Source organism: Podarcis muralis, chromosome 3, assembly GCF_964188315.1.
Source record: "Podarcis muralis chromosome 3, rPodMur119.hap1.1, whole genome shotgun sequence".
Lineage (NCBI taxonomy): Eukaryota > Metazoa > Chordata > Lepidosauria > Squamata > Lacertidae > Podarcis > Podarcis muralis.
This window is the reverse complement of record NC_135657.1, coordinates 16707630-16721931: the sequence shown is the minus strand read 5'-3', so window position 1 is coordinate 16721931 and position 14302 is coordinate 16707630. Positions and strand designations below refer to the sequence as shown.

Sequence of the window (14302 nt, the reverse complement as noted above, 5' to 3'; positions counted from 1 at the left end):
GCCTTTAGCTAAGCTCCGCCCCTCCGAGCGTGCGGGGAGGGGCCGCGAGTCTGTCCGGCTCCTCCTCCTCCTCCTGGGCTCCTCCCTCTCGCAAGCGGTACCGCCGGGCTGCTGAGGGGACCTGCGCGCGTGCGCAGACGGCGGCTCCGGGCGCCATGTTGGCTGAGCAGGCAGGGGGGAGGCGTCGTCGTTGGCGGCGGTGATCGCTCCGGGTCTTTTTCTCTCCCTCTCCCTCTCCCTCCTCCTCCTCCCCCCCCCCGACGTCGCCCACCTGCTGGCCCTCCTCCCGCCCGCCCCCTCCTCTCCGTCGCCGCGCACCTCGCCCTCCCCCCCGGTGGCTGCCGCTGCTGCGTCGGAGCGGGGCGAGGGGGCCGCTCCCTGCTCCCGGGGGCGGCGCACCATGAGCGCCGGCGGGGGGCGGGTGTGCGACCTCTCCCGCAGGAACCCCCAGGAGGACTTCGAGCTCATCCAGCGCATCGGCAGCGGCACCTACGGCGACGTCTACAAGGTACCCGCCTCGCCTTCTCCGGGGCATCCCGCAGAGCCCCTTTCTCCGCGCCCCCTTGCAAAAGCTGACCCTTCCCCCTCCCCCTTTCCACTTTCTTTGGGGGGGGGTGTCTTTTAGCAGGACCCCCTTCCTCTCTTTGATGGTTGCTTGGCCTGCCCGCCCCATACCCGTGTCTCAGCAGCCCCTCTCCCAAATCCACACATATCCCAGTGTCAACCTCACCCCCGTTATTCTTCCCCTTTGATGTACATCCCATTATTCCCGGATCTGGGTCTCTCCCTCCCTTGTGGGTGGAATTGGGGCGCCACTTCCCCACTTTGCTCCCTCCTGGCTCTTTTGGGGGTGCCTTGGAGGTTTGGGAGGGGGGGTGTCACCTGCAACCACAGATTTCCTTCTCTCTCTCTGACTTGTCATTGTGACACCAGCATACCTCTCCTGGTGCAGTCCCAGTGCACCATCTATTTTTATTTATTTATTGCATTCTGAAAGATCATACCTTAAGAGTGTTTCCTATACAGTCGCTTGGCATCCTGAGTAAATAATACAGACCCCCCCTCCCTTCTTCCTCCCCCCCCCCCACATGGGAGGATCAAGGTGGGGCGATAAGAAGTTGGTTTATTATGTGTGGTGGTAGGAAGTGGTGGGTCACCCTATGTCAACACAGGCCTTGTCTGTATGCCATGCCCTCCCAGCCCACTACCCTATTCCTCAGATGCTCAGCTCTTGTCAATAGAGGCCAGTTTTCACCCACAACCTGACAGCCAGGTTTCCCTTTCCTGGAGGCCATTCTCAGTCTTACCAGCCAGGTGTGTCAGTACAAACCTGGCTTTGAATGACCCACCCCAGCCAGTTCAATCCTCAGGGCCTCTGGCCAAGAAATCCCTCCTAAGACCTGTGATCTTTTGATCTATTGATCTCATCTTGTTCTCTCAACTACTTGGCATGTTTCTTTTTTTGACTTCAGGCCCACAACCCTGACTTTAGGGGCTTGTCCCCCAAGTCTTCCAGCTGCCCCTGAGGCTAAGAGACAGGAGTCCCATTTCCTTTTGGTCTTAAAGTGTTTTCTTTCTTGCTAAGAGCTGTCAGTTTGTTATCAAGAAGCAGAGTTTCCTGAGAGCCAGCTCTCTCACTCCCAGGAATGAAGTCTAGGCTGTTGACGCTTGCATTTAGGAGGTGATGGACTCTTGATAGTGGGAGCTTTAGTCCAGATTCCTGCCAGGCTCATGTTTTGGAGAGGCCTGGTCCCAAGCAGAAGGTGCTCTTCAGCATTCCTGGTGAACAAGGCACAGCTTCAGACACAGCCATGTTCTGAGAAAGAAGGAATATCACAGAGTCATGCTTAACTCCATGTAAAACAAACCGCTTGCCCTGCCTTTCATCAACACCTCACTTTGACAGAGTCCCTAGGGCTTGTTCATAGCAATGTTCTAACATGCCTTTTAATCCAAGTTGTAGTGATACTCTGCTAGAATGCATGATTTACTGAGAACAACTTGTTTTACAATCCAGTGTTGCCTGTCTTTCAGTTTTCTTGCTTCTCCAATAATGAAAAATAAGGGAAGGTGTGTGATAAAGAGAGACAGGATCATTTCGAATTCTTAGTAAAACGAAACAAACCGCCACTATAGTCCCTGCTTGGAGTGTGGCATGAGGAGAAGTGGGTTTAGATCACTCAGGAGAGCTTTGAAAAAGCCCATGAATGTTATTTTGAATTTGGAATGCCCTGAGGAGTGAATGTACCAGGCTACATAGTCTAGAGGTGGGCCAGATGAATGGAGGCAGGTCTCTACCAAAAATCTGGTTGTGGAGACTGCATCTAGAAATTAAGGGTTGAATTTCACTAACACGTCCTCTCCCATGGTGCCTCTCAAACGTTCCCCCATTGGCTCAGGGGTGTGTCAGGAGGACCATCCCTCCAAGAACAGCAAATAGGGGAGGTGGGGAAAGATCATTCATTGGAGCAAGCAGAAATACTTGTGCTGATGGAATGTTGAATTCCTCCATCAGTTTTTAGGATGCAGTTCTTCGCACATTTGCCTGGAAATAAGCTCCACAGAGCACTGTGGAATGTACTTGTGAGGAAATGTCACACAATTGGGCTGTTACTCTCAATGTCTTGTTGCACTTAATATTTAAAATAATAACTTGAATATTTTAATGTCTTTTTTATAAGAGACAGTTCTAAGAAAAGACCAATCAATCTGAAGGTAGTAGGTCAGATTAGCGGTCACATGGGCCTCCAGTTGCCACAGGCAAGGGGAATCAGCAGATAGATTGCTGGACTAAGATTTGATAGGACGTAGGTTCAACTCACATTGCAGTTATACCTTCTTTGTGTGCCCTGGGAGGTTTGTTAACTATGAGGATGCTACTGCTACCTTTCAGGGTTGCAGTTAATGCAGTGGTGTGGGTTTGAGGCTGAACTAAGAACATAATGTAAAGCACTTAGGGGACAGTAAAAAGTACGTAAATAACAGATGGAGGGAGCTGGTCAATTTAAATTAAACATTGAGGAAACTTATGTGATCAGAACTTCAGAGTAGCAGAACTATTTCTAACTATGCCAGTCATACAAATGGAAGAAACGTATGATGGAAGCTACACCTTGCATCCCCCTGGACATAAATTACATTATGTATATGAAAATAATTTTAAAAATTAAAAATCTGAGCTATTGCTAGCCTGAATTCCAAAGTCCTCCTTGTTTAGTTGACACCAAGATCTTGTTTAGTTGACACTTTGATTTCTGTAACTATTAAGTTAAGCACTTGTGAATAATCAAGTACAGTATTTGCATATTCTGTTAAAATGGAAATAATATTGCACAAATATATACATACACATATGCTGATACAGAAAATACTTAAATGCTGAAAAGCCACAAACTGCTTGGTTACAATATAACAACATATGTCTTACAAAGAATGTTGGCATATTATGTTAGTGCAAGAAAACCAGGAAGTGCATGTTTAGGTTAATAATATTCAGATGCCTTTTAACTTTGATTTCCATATACATGCCATGAGGATGTCAAACAAGGTTGTGCAATTTGGAGTAGTTAAAGAGCCACTTTATAAACTTTCCTTAATCAAAACATTCTGTAGTTAATAGAACATTTGCTATTGGCAGGGGTTCACATCTCAGGTTGTCAGTGGCAAACAGAAATGTAATTCTGGCAACCAGCAGGAAATACTTCCAATAGACTCCAGTGTGGGAGTCACAGATTTCTTTAAAGCTGCTGGCAGCACAGGAAGGCAGAGAATGCATTTTTCAAATGTTGCCAGGATGCATCCTGTGCTGAGATGGGGTCTTAAGTTCAAAGGAAAGAGTTGTTGTGCCCACATACACATGTATGCCTACACACACAAGCATAGTTTCTGTCATTTTCTTTTTTAAAAAACAAAAACATCTTGATAGGTAGTGATAATTTATGCATCTGATTTTTGCAAATATTTTTGTTTCGAATCTGTGAAAATCTTTGCTTATTTGGGCCATTTCCCGCATGATGCAGATGCAAACTCAGGTTTGTTGTGTACACCCAAAATGCAGCTGCAGCTCCCTGGCAAATGCATCAGTATGACACGTGTGATGAATTTGCAAAATATTTTGCTGATCACATCCACTCAACTTCGACTTGATGTTGAGAGCTTGATCTTGGGTGGTAACTGAGACAGTCAGTTATTCAATTTTGATGGGTGAATTGCGTTGTGTTGAGTCTAGAGGCGAACAAGTTGCTTTGCAGAATGAGACCAACCACTTGTTTGTTACATTCTTGCCCATCCTAGTTAGTTAAAGCTGCCAACAAGGCCTGCCTGCCCAGTTAGGTGGTGGAGGTTGTATGCTGCTTTGGAGACGGTGTACCCCGGTTTCTTTTAAGGTAGTTGTCCTGACCACAGACTAAAGAAAAACATAACTGGATCTCATCATCCTCCATAGTTATTCATTCTCCAGAATTGCTTTCTGGAGGAAGGGCCTAGCCAAAGCGATAGAAACTCAATTACAGGCTTACTTGGTTGAAGTTTGTTATTTGGATCCTTTCCAACCTGAGTTCAGAAACTGTCTTTTTGGGTAGCAAACACCAGGAGCTAGACAAGAGGAGTGTGTCCCTGGTGATTCTGCTGGTTGAGTCAATCAATCATGGTATCTTCCCAGAGCTTTGGACTGATATGAGATTTAGCAGCTCTGTTTTACAGCAGTTCAAACCTAAGTGTTTGATCCCTCTCAGAAGGTGGTGCTGGGAAACTCCTGCTCAGCCTATTCAGCATTTGTCTATGGGGTTCCTCCGGGCTGTGGTTTGTTCTCTTTGTTTTTTGATATTTACTGTATGTGAGGCCATTAGGGGAGGTCATATGGAGTCTGGGGTTGGGTCTTCTCATGATACTCAGCTCTCTCTCTCTTTTTCAACTGATGCCAAAGAGTTGAAACTGGACCCAGCAATGGATTGGATGTGGGCTAACAAGAAGAGATTCAGTCTAGATAAGATGGAAGTACTGTTGGTCTGTACACAAGCTAAACCTGGTTGGGGAATACAGTCTGCTTTGCATAGAGTTGCCCTCTCTCTGAAGGATTAAGTTTGCAGTTTGGGAGTGCTTCTGAACCCAGAACTGCTCCTGGAAGATTAGGTTGGGGAAGGGCTGTAGATCAGTAGTAGAGTATCTACTTGGCATGCAAAAGGTTCCAGGTTCATTCCCCAACATCTTCAGGTAAGACTGGGAGAGACTCACACCTGAAACTCTGGAGAGCAACTTCTAGTTGGTGTAGACTATGAGTGGGGAATATCAGGCCTGTGGACCAAATATGATCCTCAGCTCATTCTGTCTGGCCCTTGGAGCTATTCCCAAGCCATCCCTCTCACCAGCCATGTTTTATAACTGAGGCATTTTTGCCTGGCTGGAATGTATCACTGAACTCTGATAATGTCTCTTGCTAATTTGGATGAAGGATGCAGAGGAGTGTATGAGTGGGTGTACAAACTAGCAGTCTGTACTACGGCAAAATTTACATTAGTTGATTTGCCTACTTCTGCCTCTGATCCTGCCCACCACGGGCAGGCTGCCCTCAGAAGGTTGCCCAGGAGGGAATGTGGCTGAAAAGGATTCCCTGCTCCTATTATGCAGGTTGTCTATTGACTTCCAGTTTGTTGCTGGGCACAATTTAAGATATTGATTCTTTTATATAAAGCAGGAGTAGGGAACCTGTGACCTTCCAGGTGCTGATGGACTACAACTCCCATCATCCCTAGCCACGCTGACTGGGCCTATTGGCAGTTGGAGTCCAAGAACCTCTGGAGGGCCACAAGTTCCTCATTCTTGCTATAAAGTCCTAAACCGAGCATGTCCAAAGTCTGTTTTGGGGGCCTAATCCAGCCCCTGTGGCAGTTTATTTCAACTTCAATCCTATTTATTTTGTTTCAACTTCAATCCTAAAAAAAGGTCATCAAATCTGGCCCTCTTTGAAAAAAGTTTGGACACCACTGTCCTAAACAGTTTGGGGCTGGGATTCCTGAAGAGCAGCTTGACCCAATATGAGTTTGCCCAGAGTTTTAAGATCTGCTTCAGAGACCCTGCTGTATTCCCATCAGCAAGAGTTAGGTCGGTGGAAACATAGGGGATGGTGAAAACTCCAGCTGCAGAACTGTTCAGTCTAAGGCAGCTGTTTCAGAACCTTTGCTTTTTGTGCCACTGTTTTGGTATATTTTGAATAATTTTAATTCAGCTCTATTTTAAAAAAAGATTTTTATTGGCTTGGAATCTGTAGATATAGATTTAGATATAGATACAGATACACACAGAGAGAGAGAGGGAGAGAGAGTTTTTTTACATTGCAAGTTGCATTTGATGCCTTGATTGGGATAAAATTAATTTATGAAATGGCCCTTAAAGGAGTTTAATCTTGGAATTTGGTGTAAATTAATGATAAACACATTTATGTGTAACTTAATCATAGAAAATGAAAACAATATAAAATTCAGCTTTTATATAAAAACTGTTCAGAACATCAAAACATGCCTGACATTCAAATACACTGCAGGCATAGAATTGAAAAAACAAAATATTATTACATCTGACATAGATCCTATGTCTTTTGAAGGGGTTCTCTCTCTGAGACAAGACTTTTGAAATCAACTTCCCATTGATGGACACATTGTGGGTTCAGTTGCAATGGGAGCCCAGAATCCTCATTTTTACTATCCTTCTAAAAGGCTGCAAATAGTGTATTAAAACACACAGTGTTAGTTCAGATTACAAGATCAAACACAGGTGTTTTCCCCTACTGCAAGCTGATTTGTGGCAGTCATCTCAGAATATAGATGCATTTGGTGCTGGAACATAAGAAATGTCAGTACAATTTGGCAGACGTGATTTTTGAGATTAGTAACACTTACGTTGGCTCATCATCCCTGTGTATGTTGGATCCTTTCCATAATGGTTTTTCATATGAATCCGCACTGTGAAATAAGTGCAAGTATCTTAGTAATGGAGAAAATTCCTAGATATTCATATTTCTTCTTTACTTTCTTAACTGGAACTTGCCATTCTTTATCTCATGGACAGAAGTATTCTAGGGATGGATTCTGAGGGGTCCTACATATTTTTTTTAACAGTAGTATCCAAAACATTTTACTCCTCACATAAGAGAACAGGAATTAGTGTTTTGGTAGACCATATTGTTTGTTAGTTTCTGTTTATTTATTTCATAAAATTTATACACTGCCTTAGGGATGTTGGTTTTGTACTGCTGAACCTTGGGACTCAGCTAGACTATTAAAGAAAAAGCGGTTTACTATATGCATTGTATGTGCAATATGACATTGTGCCAACAGATGGCAACGTGGAGTCCTGTTTTTCTCTACCTGTTTTCCCTGTTTAAATTTACAACGCTTTAAATTGAAATGCTTCTTCAATGTGTCTTGATCCAGCCTTGGATTTTCTTCATTAGCCTATTTGAGCATTGTGGCATTATGTGATCATATTCATTAATGGACCTAACAGATTTTAAAGAGACCATAGTGTAAAGATTTCGACCAAATTGCGGGAGGCAGTGGAAGACAGGAGTGCCTGGCATGCTCTGGTTCATGGGGTCACGAAGAGTCGGACACGACTAAACAACAACAACAACCAGTGTAGAGATTATTGGTTATTCAGCTTTTCACTTGTTGGCACTTAATATAAAGTGATGACTACTTATTGGCTTAGTCTGTTGGGACCAGCTATGGTAATTGGTTAGAAAATATGGCAAAGACAACCACCCACTACCTACAGAATGAATCACTATGCAAAGATTGTATGCAGTACCTTGGTTTATGGTAGAGCGGGGGATTGCTGCTTGATATTTTATTAAAACTTCACTGTCCATTGGCATGCTTAAGGCATCTAACAAGATTGCAGTTACACAAAACAATTACAATGCAGAATTCTAAGGCTTCAGTGGAAAATTATTCTTGATAGAAACCTGTAGAGCTGGATTTGGACTTTCCTTTAGCTTCTGGCAGTTGAAGGACTTTCAGTGCTAGAGCAAATATGATCCATGAGGGCTGGCTTTGGCCTCTAAATCTGCTGCTGACAGTTGATGGCCTTCTAAGGTAGCAGCAGTGATTGTTAAAGCAAGTGAAGCAATGAGTTTGACTCATCCGCTGCCTTTACTCTTTCTCTTTGTTCGCTAGTCCAGTTTACAGTGAAACTCTGCAACATCCCATCTCCATCTCTTAAAGGAAGAAGAGACTTACTACTTTCAGTTCACCAAAACAAAAGTCACTCTAAAAACATGACAACTCATCAAATAGTTTCCTGGAATTACAGTGGTGCCTCGCAAGACGAAAATAATCTGTTCCGCGAGTCTCTTCGTCTAGCGGTTTTTTCGTCTTGCGAAGCAACCCTATTAGCGGCTTAGCGGATTAGCGCTATTAGCGGCTTAGCGGCTATTAAAGGCTTAGCGGCTTAGCGGCTAAAAGGCTATTAGCGGCTTAGCAGCTTAGAAAAAGGGGGGGGGGAGCGGAAAAAAATCGCAAGACTCGCAAGACGTTTTCGTCTTGCAAAGCAAGCCCATAGGGAAATTCGTCTTGCGAAGCAACTCAAAAACGGAAAACCCTTTCGTCTAGCGGGTTTTTCGTCTTGCGAGGCATTCGTCTTGCGGGGCACCACTGTACTGCTAATAAAATATATGGCAATTCATAAGAAGAATTTACGGGCAGAATTTACAAGGCTACTGTATTTTGGTAGAAGCAGGACCCTAACGTCCATCTGGGTCCCTTCTCATTCCCCCTTCAGTAATACACCGTAATGAAAGTGCAACATGACTGATAAGGGTATGTGGGAAAATAATGATTGGCAACATCTAATAATGCCCACCCACTTGCGTGATGGGACACCTCCGATCTGTTCTCCCCTGATGCCCCAGAATCTGCTCTAGAGTCTCCTAACCCAGAGCAAATTCCTAAGCATGTTTACTCAGTAGTAAGGCCCAATGACATCAAATTGATTTATTCTCAGTAAGTACAGGCAACTGCCCATTTACGCACATTCAATATGCACGTGGCTACACACGCTGAAGGGACGCGGGTGGCGCTGTGGGTTAAACCACAGAGCCTAGAACTTGCAGAACAGAAGGTCGGCGGTTCGAATCCCCACAACGGGGTGAGCTCCCGTTGCTCGGTCCCTGCTCCTGCCAACCTAGCAGTTCGAAAGTATGTCAAAGTACAAGTTGCAAGTAGATAAATAGGTACCACTCCGGTGGGAAGGTAAACGGCGTTTCTGTGCGTTGCTCTTGTTTGCCAGAAGCGGCTTAGTCACGCTGGCCACATGACCCAGGAGCTGTACGCCAGCTCCCTCGGCCAATAAAGCGAGATGAGCGCCACAACCCCAGAGTTGGCCACGACTGGACCTAATGGTCAGGGGTCCCTTTACCTTTACCTTTACACACGCTGAACCGTGAAGTGACCTATAATATCACAAAGGGGTTGAAACAGGACGGGGGACAGACGGACAGAGTGTTTGTAGGCTTTTACAATGGTGTTTCAAATATACACGATTTCACTGACGCGCACTGTGCCTCTGAATGTAACCCCCATGTAAACAGGTTGCTTGTATGTTTAGAATTGCAGACTTGTCATAGAATAATAGAATTTCCATCCCCTCCTGCCGACTCACCTCCTGCAGCCTTCTGTATAATATCCAGTTCTGTTCTGGAGTGTCCCAAACCCTCAAGAGCAACTAGCTGTTCAATTGGTACGAGGAGCTGGATGGGAGATGCCCTTCCTGGTATGAGCAGTAGTGCTTTATTGCTAGCGCAAAGCCTCCACTGGATACAACCGGGTGACTTTATCACAAACTTGAGTAGCATTAGGTTGTTTCATAATGCAAATTGGACTGCTAGTGTGGTATGAATAATTAAGGCACATTGATATTTATAGACAGTCTTTTCCCCCACCCTTGACGGTCTCTAGATAGCTTATTGCATGCTTTTAATAACAAAATGTCATATATATGGGAGTGAAGATTCCCTCTTGACTGTTCAACTATGATTTTAAATTTGCCCTTCCACCCACCAGAACTTTGAAGGTGTCTCGGTTAAAAGTTGAGTGTCCAGATTCCAGCATTTTAAGCACTTTAGTAGTACTGCTTGTTTTCTTAGTTCTAATATCCTTTGGTTGTATTTTTTAATAGGCTCGGAATGTTAACACAAGTGAACTGGCAGCGATTAAAGTAATAAAATTAGAACCAGGTAAGCTTTTCATTTTTTTCTCTACCTTGTAGTTCTATTTCCATTTATCCTTTTTGTGTGTCCCCCATCTTCTTCTTCTTTTTGGTGTGTGTTGTTTTTAAAAAAGGTGTCTGACTGAACCATGGCACCTGAATAACTATTGTTAGCAACTAATTTCCCCAAAGAATAACTGTAATCTTATCAGAGCGCTTTTTAACAGTCTTTGGTTAAGGTAATATCCAATTGGGGCAACCCACTTGTACAAGGGACTGCCACTTACACAGTCAGGATTTGCCTTTACTCACTTCTCCTGTGTGCCCCCCAAACCTGCCCCGGATGGTTGGGGAGTCTGCAGCCACACCAAAATGTTTTAGGTTGGTGCCACAGTTCCTAAGGCCCTGCTGTGAAATGTGAAATGTGTTAGGTTGATGCCACAGTTCCTAAGGCCTTCATTGAGACCCTTTGGTCTCAATGAGTAAAGAGTTGAAAGGCTGGCAGAAAAAAAATGAACGAATTCCCGCCCTCCACAAATATAAGTGAATAAAATATGTTACTGTTTATCAGTTCCTGACCTTTCCTATCTTAACCTCAGATCGTATAGAATTATTTATTCCAAGTATTGGTGGGAGAAATACTGGAAAAACCAAAGCAATATAACAGCTTTCTGCTGTCTGCTGACAAAAATGCCAAAAAAAAGAGCAACACTCACTAGCATTTTTCTGCCTTGTATGCTGATAAGGCTTACTGTACAGTCACACCACCCTGAAATTCTGTGTTCTTATTTAAAGAAGATGATCTAAGCAGGGAAGTGGCTGTAGGTAACACTTTGGCCGTATTTCAAGGACCTTTGTAAGTTATAGAACACCTAGAAACCAACACAGCCGGGTGCAAAGGAAAGAGTAAAGGGATAAACTTCCCTCTATAGAGAAGTCTGTGCCAAGTCAAACATACAAGGAGGTTGCAGACTTTGCGAACATAACTAGCAGTGAGTATTCCTGTGTGTATCTGCACCTCCTAGAATCAAAGCAGTGTATATTCCTGTAGAATATCACTTTTTGATTTAAAAACCCAGATATTCCTAGTGTTTAATGGCTTGGAGAAAAGTTTGAGAAACGTGTGAACGGTGCCTGGTTAAAACATGAGAACTGTGAGTGGATTTCCGCAAGGCTTCTAACAATCACAAATGTGACACTTTGGTGATCAGAACAGCTGCTATTCACTGGGCTCTGTTCTTTTGTCATTCCCAATATGCCCACACACATTTATCCTTGCCAGAAACTCCATACCCTTTGAAAAGCTGGCGCTTGAAAGCAAAATGAGCTGTGCCCTGTAGCTGTGCACATGCAAATTAGCCTGACTTGCTAATAAGACACTTGCCCTAGTCATGCTTGGTGGTGTGCATGCAATTTTTCCTGCATATAAACAATATCCATTCAGGAAACTGTGGCATGTATAGCAGGCCTGAAGAAGGAACTAGACCTGGTATTCAGCGTAGATCTACTGCCGAAACAGAAACCCCATGAGCATTTCTCTCTCTCCACGTAAACTGTAGGCAGATTATCTCTGGTGTTTCTCCAGCAGCAGCATCTACTGCTCTGGGGCAGAGAGATCTTCCTGTGCTGTGATGTCAGCATGTCATGCAAATCTGCCTTAAATATTAAGGGCAGTAAGAAGAGAATTCAGCATAGGGCAGGGCATTTAAACAAACCCTTTGGATTGCAGCAACACTGCAAATTAGGTTAGGCCATGAGAAAGTGACTGACCAAAGGTCATCCTGTGAGCTTCATGGCTGATGGGATTTGAACCCTGGTTTCCCATGTCGTAGTCTGACACTCTTAACTACTCCAACACAAGAACACAATTGAAAGCAATTATTAGGATTGTTTCAGCGTTTTTTCAGAAAATCTGAATAAGTGGGTTATTGATAACAGGGAGGGGAGAGAATAATGCTCTTTATATAGTGTATTTTAAGAATGGAAGGTTATTACACATGCATTGTCTAGGTCAGCCTTACCACAGCCTTTTAAGGTAAACCAGTATTTATTGTTATCATCCCTTACTGAGTTACTAAAAAAATGCGCTCTCTTTTGTAGGCGAAGATTTTGCTGTTGTGCAGCAGGAAATCATTATGATGAAAGACTGTAAGCATGCAAACATTGTTGCTTATTTTGGCAGCTATCTCAGGTATATTTTTATGGTGTATTTTATTCTTCTAAGAATTCTTCGCTGCTTGCAAAAATAAAAGACCTATTATGACCCTGAATTTGGATGGTGGGGGCATAGGGAGGGGATTTGCCAGTACCAAGTTTTAATTATCTGTGGCATGCTGCACTCCCTAGGGAGTTTGTTTTGTCTGTTTTCTCATATCCATAGCAAATCACTTCAAACTCCTTGGTGGTTCCTGCCCTAGAGTATACAGAGGGCACAATAATCCTTTTTCTGGAAAACGATTATGTAGGCTCTCTTCTCCCCATCACGACACAAGGTCTTGCTTCATTGCTCTACACCATTTCCCCGGGGTTCATGCGTCCTTCTCCTCCAGCACGAAGAAGGATGAAGATGGAACCTAGTCAGAGTGGAGGAGCCAGATGGAGTCTTTTGCTTTGAGAGTACAGTTGATCCTTTTAATCTATAATCAAAGAATTAATCAGTCACGGCTGGCTAATCAATTAATGCTATCATCCCTCAGTTGAACAAATCCTTATTATACTTCTGCAGAGTACTTTTCCTGTATTGGCGAGCACTTTCTCTGTATTGCGTTAACGACCAAGACATTCCTCTCCAGCTGTTTCTCTTGTTAATCAGGTTGTCAGCTTTTCCTTAGGCATGGCTTCTTGACCAGGCAAGCAGAAATGTATCAAGTGAAGCTCTACTTGGTATTCAGTTATCATTGTTGTGATGGGGTGGGGGTGGGGGTGGGGGAACCTCTCTTGCCAAATTTCCAAATGTCTCTAGTTGTAGGTACAAGAGACTTGTCAGGGGTGGGGCAGAGTTGATCGTCCGAATTAACTGTCACAGTTATGCCTGTTTTATTACAGTTTAGAAATGTCTTGTTATGAATCACTTCATTGTTTAGATTCTTTATTGTGACCATTGGCCTATAGATATGCAGTTGACAGTGTTGCTTTGACGTATTAAGGCTGAGGTTCTGCTAAAGGGTTGTATTAAATGGTGTCCTTCTGTGAACAGGTGGAGTCATCCTATGGAAGTCTTTGTATTTTTATTAGATTTCTTATCCACCCTTCACCATATAAGGTCCCCAGACGAGTTACAATAATTTAAAAATACAATATTAAAATCTGTTACAGCAAATTACAGCCTAGTTAATTGGGTAGCTCCTAATATCTCAAAGACCAGATTACCCATTCAAAGTCCAGCCACATGTGTTGGGCCAACAATGTATTGAGACAGCCCCACAATATTCCAGATGTGGCCTGACCAAAGCAGAATAGAGTGGTGCTGTTACTTCCATTGAACTGGATACTATACTTCTGTCAATGCAGCGTAGAAGAGCATTCACTCTTTTTTTGCTGCTGCATCACACTGTTGAACTCTTGTTCAGCTGATGGTCTACTAAGACTCCTAGATCATTTTCACATGTACTACTGGCAATCCAGGTGTCCCCCATCTTAAATTTGTGCAGCTGGTTCTTTCTGCCTAAGTGTAGAACCCTACATTTGTCCCTGTTGAAATCCATTCTGTTAGCTGTGGCCCAGTTCTCCAATCTGTTACGGTCATATTGAATCCTGATTCTGCCTTCTGCATCAATAGCTACCCCTGCCAGTTTGGTGTCATCTGCAGATTGGCTAAGCATCTTCTCAATTCCTTCATCCAAGATGTTTATAAAGATGTTCCCTGAGTACTTCCTTCTAAACTCTCATTGGAACTACTCAGAGCACATCAAGCCTAAATATGCTGCTTTGAATGTTTCCGGGACCGTTTATGATTGAATTTAACCACATTTTTTATATGTGCTGTTGAACCTTAGCTGAAGATATTTTTTGCCTTCAGCAGTTTATTTAAAGCTGTTTCATACTCGTTTTCTTAAGACTCATTGAGTTTAATCAGGCTAGCTTTTTAGTGAAGGCTCATTGA

At 43.6% G+C, this 14302-nt stretch overlaps 1 protein-coding gene across 8 annotated transcripts in view; it reads left to right on the top strand.

Moving 5' to 3' along the window:
• Positions 1-144: 144 nt before the first annotated feature.
• Positions 145-14302, top strand: part of MAP4K3 (mitogen-activated protein kinase kinase kinase kinase 3) — a 65973-nt gene continuing 51815 nt past the window's right edge. For 6 of the 8 annotated variants that reach the window (XM_077926716.1, XM_028724967.2, XM_028724969.2 and 3 more), the window contains exons 1-3: positions 146-508; positions 10171-10228; positions 12301-12391. In XM_077926716.1, coding sequence (XP_077782842.1) covers positions 401-508; positions 10171-10228; positions 12301-12391 — 257 coding nt within the window. In that variant the 5' untranslated portion in view covers positions 146-400. Of the gene's footprint in view, positions 509-10170; positions 10229-12300; positions 12392-14302 lie in introns of all 8 variants that reach the window. The other 2 variants (XM_028724964.2, XM_028724963.2) reach the window with 1 other exon arrangement.